Consider the following 13838-nt stretch of genomic DNA (forward strand, 5'->3'; position numbering starts at 1 on the left):
ATATCTATCAAAATAAATTAAAAAAAACATGGAAGCAGAGAAATTATGTTTTTACATGTTGGTAAAACAGCCATCAAAGAGGGAGAAGGATCATCTTTGCAGTATGTTCCTGATATTTCTATCACATCTATGATACAGAAAATATATAAATTATATATAAATTGTTGCATAAAAATCTAACACAGTGGAGGGAATGTAAGTGTTTGATTCTCTGAATTTCCCAGAGGAAGACCCCCAGACCTCGTGTTTAATGCGTCTGCTTTGTGTGTGATTGGATCACCTTGTGTGAGCTACTGAACAAACACACTTTGTCATCCGTCAACAGGAACAGCACCAGTTCAGATATGCTAAAAAGATGAGATAGAAGTCGAACTTTGTTCCTCCACATATGAGGCCGTCCCTGAGTCAGGTTTAAAGTTCAGGTCACGCAGACAGTTTCAGTATTACCTCACTGAGTGTCGCTCCCTCACTCTCTGAACTCTCTGTTCACACTGAGCTGCCTGTATCACAGGATGACCCGCTGGACTCTTCTCGCTCCCGTCCTGCTGCTCCTGCTGGGCCTGTTCATCCACAGCGCTCTCAGTCAGGAGGCTGGAGACCCAGCAAATGCACCACCCACACAAGGCCAAGCAGCTGACAGCACACAGGGAGAGGATGAAGACGCGGACTGGGGACTAGGGACCCTCCGCGGCAGCTTTGAGGCCGTCGGCGGATACTTTGACTCCATGCTGGAGTTCATGGGCGGACGTGACGGAGTGTGCCAATACCGCTGCAGATATGGTAGGTCTGCTAGGTGAACATGTGGTATTACATAGTCTGGTATAAGGCCATGTATGCATCTGTGTTTGTATTATTGTAGGGCCTTTATAATAAAAAGCATACATAAATAAAATTATTGATATTCAGCAAAGCTAGATACTTGCACTGGAAATGGTCAGAGTTTCAAATTATGAGGTCAGCAAATATAAAACGCTTCAGGCTGCTCTAAACATTCATTTTCAGGCAGCTTTTTCTCTACTGGTGGCTCTGTATGATGTCATCCATCATCTGTGGTCTGTGACGAGCGGCAAATTAAATCCCCGATCCTGAAAAAGTTTGAAAAGCTGTGTAAAGTGTACATAACAAGAGAATGGAAGGATTTGTAAATCTCATAAACTCCTATTATATTCAGAATAGAACATTTGAAACTGAACGTAACACATTTTTAAACTGACAAAATGCAACATTTTGAGAATAATGTTAAGTTCATGTTAATTTGGTGGCAGGAACAGATCTCAGAAAGGTTAGCAGTTCAGCACCGGAAGCCATGCTGCTGGAACAGCTTGTGGTTTAGTGTTGTTCTGCTGAAATATGCTTGGCCTTCCCTGAAAAAGGCGTCATCCTGATGGGGGAGCATGTGTTTCTCTATAACCTGCATATACCTTTCAGTATTCATGGTGCTTTTCCAGATGTGCAAGCTGCCAGATCCAAAGCCACTGATGCACCCGAGCATCAGAGATGCAGGCTTTAGGACTGAGCACTGATGACTGAACAAACCAGACAGTCCTGTCCTCCATAGTGTGGAGGACACGGCATCCATGTTTTCTAAAAATAATGTCACATTTTGATGAATCTGACCACTGAAGAGTTTTTATTTTGTCTCAGTCCATTTTATACATGCTCTCTCCCAAAGAAGACAGCAGATGATTTTCAGCTTTTCCCGTTCCCTCCAGATTCTCTGAACGTTTTAATGATAATCTAAATCTTTCAAGATTTACTCTGAAATTGATCCACAGTTTGTAGGCAATCTTTTGCAGACTGACGCCCCACGTTCTTACACGTTTTTGCATGTTGGAGCATCTCTGTCTCCGGTAGTCATCTTTGAGCAAGTAGACAACGGTCTTAAACAAACTCTGCCTCCTTTTTTGAAGCGTTAAATATTTAAAACTTGAACAAAGCCGCTCTTCACCTTTTAACAGCCAGCTCTTTTAATTGTAAGAATGCCCTAAAACTGAACCCTTTATGAATACGATCATGATTCCAGTAATCCAAGTGATCATCTTATGATATTTCTAATAAACACAAATCAGCTGATTACAAATGTGCCCAGTCAGTAAGTATGTATGCACAGCTTTTGCAGATCCTCCTCTGCCACTCTGTCAGTTATCTCACCGGATAACTTCTTAATCACCTCCTTCTCTCAGAGCTAATAGGATTTATTCAGGCTGGTCTTGTAAACTCTGATATTTGTCGTGGTTGTTATCTGAGCCTGGAAATGGACTGTGAACTCTGATAGGAGAGGTTTTATGTGCTGACTGGGTCAAACATCAAGTGATGTGCAACATGTCATCTGTGTGCAAACATGGATCTATTGTAAATCCATGGGGGTATTAAACAGAGCCCAGCACAGTCCTGCTGGCCTGTTGCAAAACATGACCTACATTTTAATTAATCTCTTTATTTATTGCTATTTGTCCCTCAGGTAAAGCTCCTGTTCCTCGTTCGGGCTACCAGATGCCAGAACCAAATGGATGTAGCTCCTACTTCTTCGGTCTTCCTATTCCAGAAGGGGTAGGCCTCTTCTGTCTGTTTAGAGCAAATTTTTTATATTTAAAAAATTTATTATTTATACTGTTATAAAACGCTGTATCCATCTTCACAAGTCGCTTATAGAGTTTGGGTGGAGGACAATCAAGGCCCCATAGAGAGTAATGAGCATTTGCTTCTAATTAGAAAAAGTGTAAGCCAGTTTCAAGAGCTGCTGGAGCTTCGTCCTCTTTAGACTTCATGTGTCTCTCTGTGAATCTTGAACGTTAGAAGCCTCTGCTCTGTTTCTACACATTTTATTTTTTCAGTAACCAGGACATGATTTTAGAAACATTGTTAGTGTGTTGCTCGTACATATCTTTGGGGGGACTGAGCTCCACACGGTGGGGCAGGCACCAAAACAGATGAACAAACAGCAAGAGAGCAAACTTTAAATTAAAAAGAGCACACATTTATGCATCAAACTCCAGGAGTGGTTTGGGTGACAGGAGAGTTTCTGAGTATTATTGGTAATAAAACAAAAATATGTGACTTTTCCATAACTGAGCTGTGCACACTTAATATTTTGTCTTATCCCTGTTCTTTACAACGCTGTGTTCATTTGTGCAGCTCGGAGGAAATCTCGTTTTGATGAAAAATTGCTTCCAGCTTGTTATGTTACTTCAGCACAGCTGGAAACAGGAGACTTGTGATTTTTACACTGTTCCCCTTAAAGCTTATTGATTCTGGGAGCTAAATGTTGCTCAGCTCTACTGAAGAAAACAACTCCTACTGTGCATCTGACGAGCGACGCATGACGCTCAGTTCAGCATTATTTATTTATTTATTGGTGTCTGCTAAAGTCTACATCTTTACTGTGTCTTCTAAGTAAAGAAGTGATGAAGTGACAGCATTTAAGACAGGAGGAAGGCTCTGTCTGCAAAGTATTATATGCACATTATATAGAAACAGGCATACACTACGTACATGCCAACACCTACTGTATATTACAGCTATTAACTAGTGGAGTTTCCATGAAGGAACAGCAAAGCAGGAGGCTGTAGGAGATGCTTTTAAAATCCAGGAGAACCTGGGAAAAACAGAAGTGTATGCAAGTAGACTGGAGGAAAAATAGGGTGAACTCCACCTTTAATGATGGCACTCCATCTAAAAGCATCTAAGGTGTTTACTAAAGAAATATTACTGTGTTTATGTAATAAAAAAGTAAACAAAAAGTACAAACAGAGGCGACAGCAGTGCCGTAAAAATTCATCCAATGAAAAAAACATAAAACCTGATCTCAGAACAAACAACAAACCTATTTCTGATGCAGCTCCTCCTGCTAATAATGTTCAATCATTATCCAGTGTGAGGCCTGCACTTGTACACAAACACATTGATCTTTCCTGTTGTGTGTCAGATGGACATGGGCATCCCTGCCATGACTAAGTGCTGCAATCAGCTGGATATGTGTTACGACACCTGCGGCTCCAACAAGTATCGCTGCGACTCCAAGTTCCGCTGGTGCCTCCACAGCATCTGCTCAGACCTCAAGAAGAGCCTCGGCTTCGTGTCCAAAGTGGAAAGTCAGTAATATTTTCACCTTCCTTTCATGCAGTGTCATGTTCTTCTTCATTATATTTTAATCAGTGATAAGGTCTGACTGTAATCTGAGTACATCACCTTTTGTTGATCCTGTCGTGTTTCGAATTTCTCCCCTCAGCATGTGAAACTGTAGCAGACACCTTCTTCAACACAGTGTGGACTTTAGGCTGCAGACCGTACATGAACAGCCAGAGGGCAGCATGCTACTGCCCGGGAGAGGAGAAGGACGAACTTTAGATGAACAACAGGATCTTCTGTATTTATAAAACAGCGTCAGCAGCGACCACATTCCCGGGTGATTTGCTCCGAGTTGTGGTGTTGTAAAGGTGGAGTAATTTATTAGGAAGTTCTTGCTTTTATCGTTTTTCAATTCCTTATGAAAACTGTATTTGTGTATGTGTAGTGTTGGTTTAAAACAGTCTGTAATGACACATGACGGAGTTTCAGAGGCAGTAACTGGTTCACAGCACAGCTGCTAAATGTTATTAAAAAATAAATGTAATTCTTTTATTTGATGGTGCATTACTGACAAAGTCAGCCCTTAGTTAAAGCCATAAAAATACAGGAGAACTTTTGTCTGTATGTATGTGAAGTTTCTTCCTGTTAAAAGGGAGTTTTTCCTTCCCACTGTCACCAAGTGCTTGCTCATAGGCTTTCATGCGATTGTTGGAGTTTCTAACACTGTCGGGTCTTTACTGTACAATATAAAGCGCCCTGAGGTGACTGTTGTAGAGAATTGGTGCTTTATAAATAGAACTGAGGTGAACTGAATTTCTTTTGCATTAAAAACAGTTTCAAAGATAAACAAACACTAAACCTTTTGTCGTTCCATCATTTGCTTTGCACACTGAAGGAGTGGACAGATGTTTTCACGCATGTATTAGCCAGTAGTGCTGGGTGTAACTTGCTACTGTAACCACATTACATTTTTTGGTCAGGCAGTAATATGATTCTGCATGAGCAGTGATAAATTACAGCAATGCAATCACATTACAGACACTAGTAATCAAGCAATTACGTTATCACTCACAGTGCACAGGGTCTTTAATTACCTACATATTGGACGTCAAATGTGCCTTTGTCCTTCTCTCTGGGAGGCGGCCAAAACAGTTTTAACACAAAGAGCATAACATTTATCTCAATTTTCATCTTATCTGTTTAATTTACTGATAAAGGCTTGTGTGCTGAAACACTTCAGGTCAAACACAATGCTGTGATTATAAGGGTATTTTCAATTTTATTTAAAATGTGAGTGCCTGGGAATTTTTTGATGTTTTCTTCATCTCAGGCCATTGTTAACCAGTTCCCAAGCCTCACCCAAACGTTCCCCGAACATGAACACAACTCAAGATACTCAGATTACTTCCTTTATGAAAGACCATATTCAGCATCATGTGAAAAATACAGATTAGACCTGAAGGTGGCGCTATATAAGAAGATCCTTCCACAATCAACTGTAATTTATGTTATTTAGGAACTCAACCACAAGCTGTCAGACCACGTGAAGCTACAGAGAGGATTCAGAGTCACCAACACCCTGCAAACTAACTGCAGAGGTCCAACCCTCCTCTGTATGTCTCATGGTGTGACTGTGCAGCTGCTGTAGGTCTGTGGACTCAGTGGCCTCTTTTAAGAAACAATTAAAAACTCATCTTTGTAGACTTGCATTTAGTCAAACACTTTTCTTTATGCTAATTTTTGTGAAGCTGTGATCCTTGTCTTGAAAGGTGCTATATAAATAAAATGTACTTACTACGTGGCCCAGTGGTTTTGTCCATATTGTGTAAATGTACAGTTAGTTATGGGTCATCAACATGCACGCCTGTTTTTGTAAGATTTCTTTATTAGTGTGACAGAGTGAATGTAAAACCGGAAACTGTACAGGCTGAAACCTTTTTAACAATGAAAATATACATTTTTCATTAACAAACTACAGTACGGCCTACAAAAAATAGTTCTCGTAATCAACTTTAAGCAAAACTCATGACATTCATAGAAGCGCAGAGCTAAAACACAAAAGCAGACCAATAATGAACTGTGCAAAAACCTTTTTCAGATGACAGTCAGGCGTTAGAGGTCAGGGACAAATGTGAACAAGGCTGAAAAAATACAAAGTAAAAATCTTCACAGGACACAGACGCCTGGAAAAAGGAGAAAAATATAGTTAGCAGAGAGGATCAAACAAATTTACATCAGTATGCAGTTCATGAAAAAAGTCAATTCAACAAGAATTTTTCAGGACTTAAAAGACATGCAGCTCTTTTTCACTGAAGCTGTGCTCAATCTGTTTCCACTAAAAGCTGCTCGGCCCAAAGGTAAAACCACTGATGTCAGAGGCTCTGCTGCATGAAATCAGCACTTGCAGCCAACAGATTTCATTAAAAAAAAAATTGAACCCCAGTTGTGCAAACAACCGCATGTAACCCTTTGGAAAAGTGAGCTGGTTCTCTCCAAAGGAAGAACTGGAGCCACACTGGTGCATGCAACACTACTGTGAGCAATAAACTGCACAAATATGCCGGCTGTAACAAAAGTTGATTTTTTTTTATTAATTTGTTAATATTTACAGACAGAAGGTTCAACAAACATTCCAATTTTACATTTCCAAATTTACATTTCTGCCAATGACTTCATGGTTCAGGCTTTAATATTACAGGAACGCTGCACGAGCGGCGCCTGACTGTTCAGACAGTGCTCAAAAACAAAGATGGAGAACCGTAACCTGCAGAATAACCTTTTAACTATGAATCATAGGAAACGTGCCAGGCTGAAGTGAAATTAGTGGAATTATCCTTTAATTGCCTTTTGAATGTACTTACTTCAGTCTATCTCAGAGATCAGGGAGTTTGCTGGCTGCATGACTTTGGAGTGAGGCAGCTGGCTCGTGTTCTTCGCCTTCTGGTTAAACGCTTCAAGCTGGAAAAATAACCAAAGAGAAAAACGATTTATGATGACACAATGATGATGGCTGTCACAACAGGAAACTCAGAGCATAAAGCAGGGAAACATTTCAAGATTATAGCAGAGATAATGTAAAACATCGCAACTGACTGAGATCAGGATTATGAAACTGAGATTCAGATGAAGTAATGATACTCAGAAAAGTATATCTAAGGTTTTAAATGACATTAATGACAGCTGTTACAGATGCAGGGCATCAGCCATGTCTTCAAATGTTTAAAATTCTAAAAATGGAAATGATTTTGGTGACATGCAACAGCGTCTGCTTATGAATATAATACATACTGACACATCTTAAGTGTCTCAGACTCTATTGGGAATTCTGCTGAAGTTGATCCTTGGACCAAAAACACACAAGAAATACTTTGAGCTTCCTACAGTTTTAGTTTTAGTAAAGAAAAAAATAAAGTAATAATCCATCCCCAGAATTAGATCTTTTTTAATTTTTTGCACAACAAAATTTAATAAAGTTATGCAAAATTTTACCATCATACAACTAAAGGTTTCTGATTTAGAGCATTTTAAAGTATATATGGAGCATTTTAATATGTAAAATACATTCATAAGTACAGGAGATAAAACAAATTTTTAGGGCCGATAAAGCAGACAAAACATCCAGGGTGCCAATACTCTGTTCCTCTATGTCACAGATATTACATGTTTTACTCTGATACAACCAAGATACTGATGCTCACACTGGGATTAAGAATTTCATGTGGATATCTCCTGTACTATCCTGTATGAGGGTTAAAAATCTATTTTTAAAAAAGAAAGTAAAACAAATTTGAACCCCTTCTAACTGAAAATGTAATAATTGTCCTCAGAGTCCGGGCATTTCATTATCAACAACAACAACAAAAAAAACCTGGACCTGAGCAAGGCAAATAATGGCACAACCTAACCTCTTAGCATGACGTGGCCTTGAGAGCTGGCCAAACCGACTGTCCACCAACCTTTTTCCTCAGGTTCGCCTTTATTTCCTCCTCTGTTAGCTGCGGCTTCTCCTCTTTTATCTCCTCAGTGCTGGGGTCATTACCCACAGTCTTTGTGCATACCTTTGAGTCCTGTGGTGCCAGTGGTGACTTTAATGCATTATTGTGTTTCTCTAAAATACCTTTGGGATTCCTGAAATTTCCCATAAGTTCTTTGTGACCCCGTCTCCAGTTGTGTCTACCTGTGAGGCTCTGAGAGGATGCCTGCTCGGTATTGATGACTCTCAGGCAGCGAGAAACAGAGGCTGACCCATCTTGGCCTTCGCTCACAGACAGGTCCGGGTTTGGAAATGAGGCACTGTTCGTAAGAAGGCTGGGATCAGGGAGAGCCATGTTAGGTGCCACTACAGAGCCAGGAAAGTGTGGGTAAGGATGGCCGCTGGCAGAAAGAGAGGGAGGAATGTTATACTGATTATATGACCAGTAAGGATTTGTAGCACCGCTGTAGTGGCCACTCTGGGTAACAGCGAAATGTGAGTACTGAGACAAAGTGTAGTCTGGAAACGGAGAAGCAGCAGGATGAGGAAACACGGGATTTTGTGAATAAGGATAAGGAGAAAAATGTTTCGAGTCTTTTCGCTCTCTGTCCCTCAGTGTTTCTCTGCTGTTCCGTCTATCTCTGTGTTTCAGTCTCTCTCTGCTTCTTTCTCGCGAGCGGCTTCGTTCGGCCTTTCGCCGCCGTTTCAAATCTCTGCTGCGAGAGCGCCGACGGCGTGAGGGGCTTGGGCTAGAGTTTCTAGAGGCTGACCTGGAGGAAGATGAGGAAGAGGAAGAGGAATTTCTGTGATCTCTAAGGGAGCGCGTCTGCTGTGTCTCGTCCTCCCCTCTGCTGTCAGTCCTCCTCCTCCCTTCACTCTTCCTCACCCTCCCTTCGCTCTTCCTCCCATGCATTCTCTCCTGACTCTCGTCTGTTTTGCTGCTCCGCAGAGGAGAGCGTGACGACTTCCTGCGATCTCGGTCACGAGAGTGCTTCTGGCGGCTCTCGTGCTCCTCTCTGCTGTTCGCACGTTCGTTTTTCCTCCCACACAGCCTGTCCTGAGTGCGGTTTGCCAGTTTGCTCAGCTCGTCCACGTCCAGGTTCCATCCCAGAGTTTTAAGAATGCTCTGCAGCTGTTCATGCTGCTCACTCACCGATGAGGTTTCTTCTTTTTCCTCTTCCTCCTCCTTCTTCTTCTTCTTCACTGCCACCGGCGACTTTGATCGATTACTAGAGCCCAAACTGTGGTCTCTTTTGCCCTTCTTCTTCTTCTCCTCATCACCAGGTAATAAGAGCCTCTCTCGAGTAGATGAATCAGTCTTTTTCTCTCCACTGTTGGTCTTGTTGAGGCCTGCCAGCAGGTCTCCACCGTTTGACTTGCTGTCACTGTCATCACCGAGCCCAGGAATTAGGGTACCACTCTTTAAAGGCTGGCTCTTACTGGCCTGGTTGAGACCCTTCAGCAAGGGTCCACTCTTCAACGACTGGCTCTTGCTTGCCCAGTTGAGGCTTAGCCTAATGGGCTTAGTGTTTGAGAGTTGGTTCTCACTGGGTGATGTGGCTCCAGTATTTAACTGTTGGCTTTCACTAGCCTGGTTGAGGTCTGTCAGCAGGGCTCCACTGCCTGCCTGCTCACTGTCACTGGCTTTGCTGAGTACTGGCTGTGAGGCACCGCTGCCAATACTCTTGCTGGGCTGGCTGAAGCCTTTCAGCGAGGCTCCAGTCTTCGACCGCTGGCTCTCACTGGCCTGGCTGAGTAACAGAATGGCTCGACTGTTTGAGCACTGGTTTTCACTGAGTGGGCTGAGACCTTCCAGTGAGGCACCACTAAACAACCGTTGGCTTTCCTTTCTCTGGGTGAGGCTTGCCTCAATGTCATTGTCCATGCTGAGTAGACTCTCACTGGGCTGTCTGAGGCCCAGCAGTGAAGCTCCACTGTTCAGCTGTTGCTTCTCAGTCCTAAAAGGTGGATCTGATTTGCTCCCCACCTCAGGGAGCTGAATGTTCAGGGGCTCCTCACCTAAAGGAAGATCCTCTCTATCATTTCTCATAATCCTGCTAAACTTTTCGATGTCAACGCCTTTGTTGAGGATGTTGAGGAAGCGCTCAAAACCCTTGTTGACATTATTTTCATCCTTTGCTGGTGAAGAAATGCTTCGGCCGTGAGGTGGCAGTGACACACCAGGGACCTGAGAAAGAGAAACAGAGATTATTGTGTTATAACTCAGAGAAGAGTAGTAAAGCATTCTCATGTTCATCAAAGCTTCTTATTTTCCCTCTATGGTGATAAATTATCTGCTGGTTTTTTCAGCGATGTGGTGACGTCTTCAAATTCAGGTCAAGGATTCATTCATATAATACTGCATGTAAGTGGAGGTATGGTGTGGTTGAAATACAAAGAAAAAGTAGAAGAGCATCAACTGTACAACCTCGCCACAGTCATCCTCAGGTTTGAGCAAGTTGATGTCCACTCCTTTGTTGAGCACGCTGAGGAAGCACTCGAAACCCTTGTTGATGACGTCCTCTCTCTTAGGTGGTGATGTAACGCTTCGGCTGGAAGGAGGCCACGTGACGTCAGGGCCCTGAGAAAGGTCGGAAATTCACTTTATTGTTGAACCAGCAGATTTGTGGTGAGAAGCTCAGATGCTGTCATAAAAAGGATAATTACACGCTGCCATGATCCAGATCTCAGGTAAACACATCTGAAATTGTTCTCAGCACTTCTAAATCATCAGCCACTCAAAAAGATAAATGGCCATATTTCAGCGTTTTATAGCACATTAATAATGTTAAGACAAAAGATAACATTAGCATTTACTACTTCATTGCCATGACACAACAGAAAGACTGTCAACTGCTGGATCAACAACATAAGAACTGTACAGTAACAACAGGAGGTTATTCCAGTGTTACAGAGGCACCTTGAACGCCTTCGTCATACACAAACACCACAAACACATTGTAATTCGGGGGAAAACACTGTTATTCACACACATCCACCCGAAATGTTTGTTATAAATCACTTCAGCCGTGAGCGCTTTGTGTGGCACGATGAGGCTGTGCCATCAGAGGAAAGCAGTGCCATGTGGCATCTATGTGAAATATTATAGTTATAGAACACAAACGAATATCTGAATTATAGAAAAAAAAAAGGATTTGTCAAAGTCAAAGTGACTACTGACTAATAAATTCTAGTGAGTTAGTTCTTTGAGTCTGTTAAGTCTAACACTATAATATGATGCGTCTCCTGTGTTGCTGCTTCTCTCCTTTAAGAACACCCTTGTCATTTTTTATTTTTAAAATTACATATTACAAACCTGTTCGCTGTAAGGTGGTAAAACAGTGTGTCTCTTCTTCATTAGAGCCTTCACTCTGAGCTTCAGAGGATGCTGTTCCTGCAGCACACCACCTTTGCTCCGGCAGGAAGAGCTCCTTCTCTCTCTGGCCAACTGCACCTGAATAATAGAAAAAGAAAGCTCTACAGATGAACGACATTTTTGAAATTGTGACACTGAGTCACTACAAGTCTACAAGTGAGGTGGTTTCATTTCTTTTATTTTATAACAGGCATTGTGTTTTTCAGCACTGAAAATCTCGTGTAGATATTTCCTGTACAAAAAAAAAAATAATGCAAAAATTCTATGTACCCAACTCAGAAAGTATTTATAATATGAAGGTCATATTTTTTGTTATCCAAATGAACAGAAACAAAAAAAAGAACAAAAACATCTGATTCTAAGGGGATCAGGTGGGTCGTGCAAAAAAAGAAACGCACTTTACTCTGACAGTCTATTCAGTGCTCCTCACCTTTGAGAAATAGCTGAGATATTGTCGCTGCATCAGAATCTCCTTCACTCTGTCTCTTAGAGTTTGACCTACACACATAGCCGGCTGCTTGTCACCAGAAACACCTGGTGGTGTCTCCACAAACTGCGTTTTCATGGCGAGGGTAGCTTTCTTGTGCATAATTCTCTCCTCCATCTCTCTGAGGAGCTGCTGCTTTCTTGCTAGCTCTACATCCTCTTCACTGTATGGCAGCGGCTCTCCGTCCGGGTCCTCCACCTCTGGGACTTTACTATGAACATGATGAGATGAAGGACTGAGCTCTTTCCACCTCACATCACTCCTTTGTGGTTCAGGAACAGTATATCTCGAGTGTTCATGGTAAGTGTCCCAGTCTCTGTGACCTCTGGAGGCATTCCCCATGCTGTGGCAGCTTGGCTCCAGAAGTCTCTGGAGTCTGTGGACAGCATCTTTCCACTCACGTTGATTCATTCTGCAGTCCAAGTGTCTAAAGCAGAAACAGTAAGTAAGAAATATGCAGCAAGTATGGGTAAAAGTCGATGTGTATGTATATTGTGGAACCATTACCTCCTCACATAATGTAAACACAAAGACATAAAGGCTATTTTGGAACCAGCATCGAGCTTTCATGCTTTCTTTATACTTATTTCACAGTTCCACAGCAAAACCCTCAGCGTTAGCTTACATGAAAGCTCCTAATGAGCAAACACAGAGCCAACCAAAGTAACCAAGTAACAACCAAACCCGGCAGCCGTCACATTACAGCAGCTACTCGTTAACGTGTGGATAGTCGGTGTAACAGACTGAAAGGTGTTTACACAACTTAGCATCATTGCTGGAAAAAAAAAAAAAAAAGACTGGTAACCTACTATTGCCGGGCAAACGAGAGCTTCGTCTTTTACATCGTGGAAAGATATTTCATTTTTAAACTGGGAGCCACACGGACGAAGGACGGTGAAACTCCAACATTAGAGACGTTTCGGCAGAAAAAAATGGAAACCATTAAAGCTAAACAAGCTTCTAGTGTTAACAGAAAGAGGCCATTACTGATCACACTGCTTCGGTGGTGTAGGTGAGTGTAATGTAACAGCAGCGCCCCCTACAGGACAGAGTACTGACACTGCAGGAGAAAAACAGGGGTGTTCGTAAGCCCCCCCCCCAAATTTCCTGGGCTTGTTCTCATGTTCAGTCTACATTTGCAAATAATTATCATTTTAAAAATTACATTTACTTACCAACTAAAACTATTTATAAAAATAAATGCATTTAGAAGCAAAAACATTTCCCTATCGCTGTTTAAAGATTGATTTTCAGAGGAATTTTAACTGACAGCTAGTCCGCACCTTTTAGCTGTTTGTAAATGCTCTCTACATCACTTATTTTTAAAAATTCTTTAACTATGACGATGTAATGAACCATTAATCCTGAGATTAAACCTGAGATGTCATAGAGAAAAAACTGCAGTTGCAACATGCCTTTTTCTTCACTCAGTATATTTCCTTTCATTATATACACAATTCATTCATGAGGGTCTGAAGCCTAAAAGCTCTGATTTGACCTTTTCTGTTTGAAGTTAATATTTTGCTTCAAAGCATTTTGTAAACCCTGTTTTGTTTCATAAAATAAAGCTATCATCAACTTGCTAGACTAACCATGTTGAGTCTTGATTCTATTTTAAAAATCACATTTTTTAGAATTTTAGAAATATATCCACATGCTTTATTCGATATTACTGCTCTACTTTTATCTTGAAAATGTCATTATTTATTCTAATTTGTTACTTTGTGAGCTAATTTGTTTTATTCATTTATTTTATTGACCAAAGTACTTTTTCATGTTTTCGCTGCTATAATGGTAATTTCATTTTTGAATAGTATTGCTTATAAAGCTCTTATAAAGCATCTATAATTCAAATATTTTAACCAAAATAATTATAAATTATCATTTCAAATAATTTCCCCCTATCTTAGACATTTGAACATGATTTTATAAAG

The 13838-nt window shown here is 41.2% G+C and overlaps 2 protein-coding genes across 3 annotated transcripts; one reads left to right on the forward strand and one right to left on the reverse strand.

Moving 5' to 3' along the window:
* Positions 1 to 433: 433 nt before the first annotated feature.
* On the forward strand, positions 434 to 5560 carry LOC100702365 (group XIIB secretory phospholipase A2-like protein). Its single transcript, XM_019359532.2, has 4 exons — positions 434 to 780; positions 2462 to 2550; positions 3926 to 4091; positions 4229 to 5560. Exons 1-4 carry the CDS (start codon positions 513 to 515, stop codon positions 4345 to 4347), a joined length of 642 nt encoding a protein of 213 aa, XP_019215077.1. The 5' UTR covers positions 434 to 512; the 3' UTR covers positions 4348 to 5560.
* Positions 5561 to 5933: 373 nt separating this feature from the next.
* On the reverse strand, positions 5934 to 12970 carry LOC102076043 (uncharacterized). 2 transcript variants are annotated; one of them, XM_005470117.4, is made up of 7 exons: positions 12714 to 12970; positions 11848 to 12331; positions 11358 to 11495; positions 10470 to 10622; positions 8025 to 10229; positions 6930 to 7026; positions 5934 to 6251 (listed from the first exon to the last, which is right to left on the reverse strand). In XM_005470117.4, the coding sequence occupies exons 2-6, from the start codon at positions 12313 to 12315 to the stop codon at positions 6931 to 6933; spliced, it is 3060 nt and encodes a 1019-aa protein (XP_005470174.1). In that variant the 5' UTR covers positions 12316 to 12331; positions 12714 to 12970; the 3' UTR covers positions 5934 to 6251; position 6930. The 2 variants fall into 2 exon arrangements, with proteins under 2 accessions (XP_005470174.1, XP_025763848.1); XM_025908063.1 differs by lacking the exon at positions 12714 to 12970 and adding an exon at positions 12412 to 12656.
* Between the last annotated feature and the right edge of the window lie 868 nt (positions 12971 to 13838).

Source organism: Oreochromis niloticus, linkage group LG6 (genome assembly GCF_001858045.2).
Source record: "Oreochromis niloticus isolate F11D_XX linkage group LG6, O_niloticus_UMD_NMBU, whole genome shotgun sequence".
Classification (NCBI taxonomy): domain Eukaryota; kingdom Metazoa; phylum Chordata; class Actinopteri; order Cichliformes; family Cichlidae; genus Oreochromis; species Oreochromis niloticus.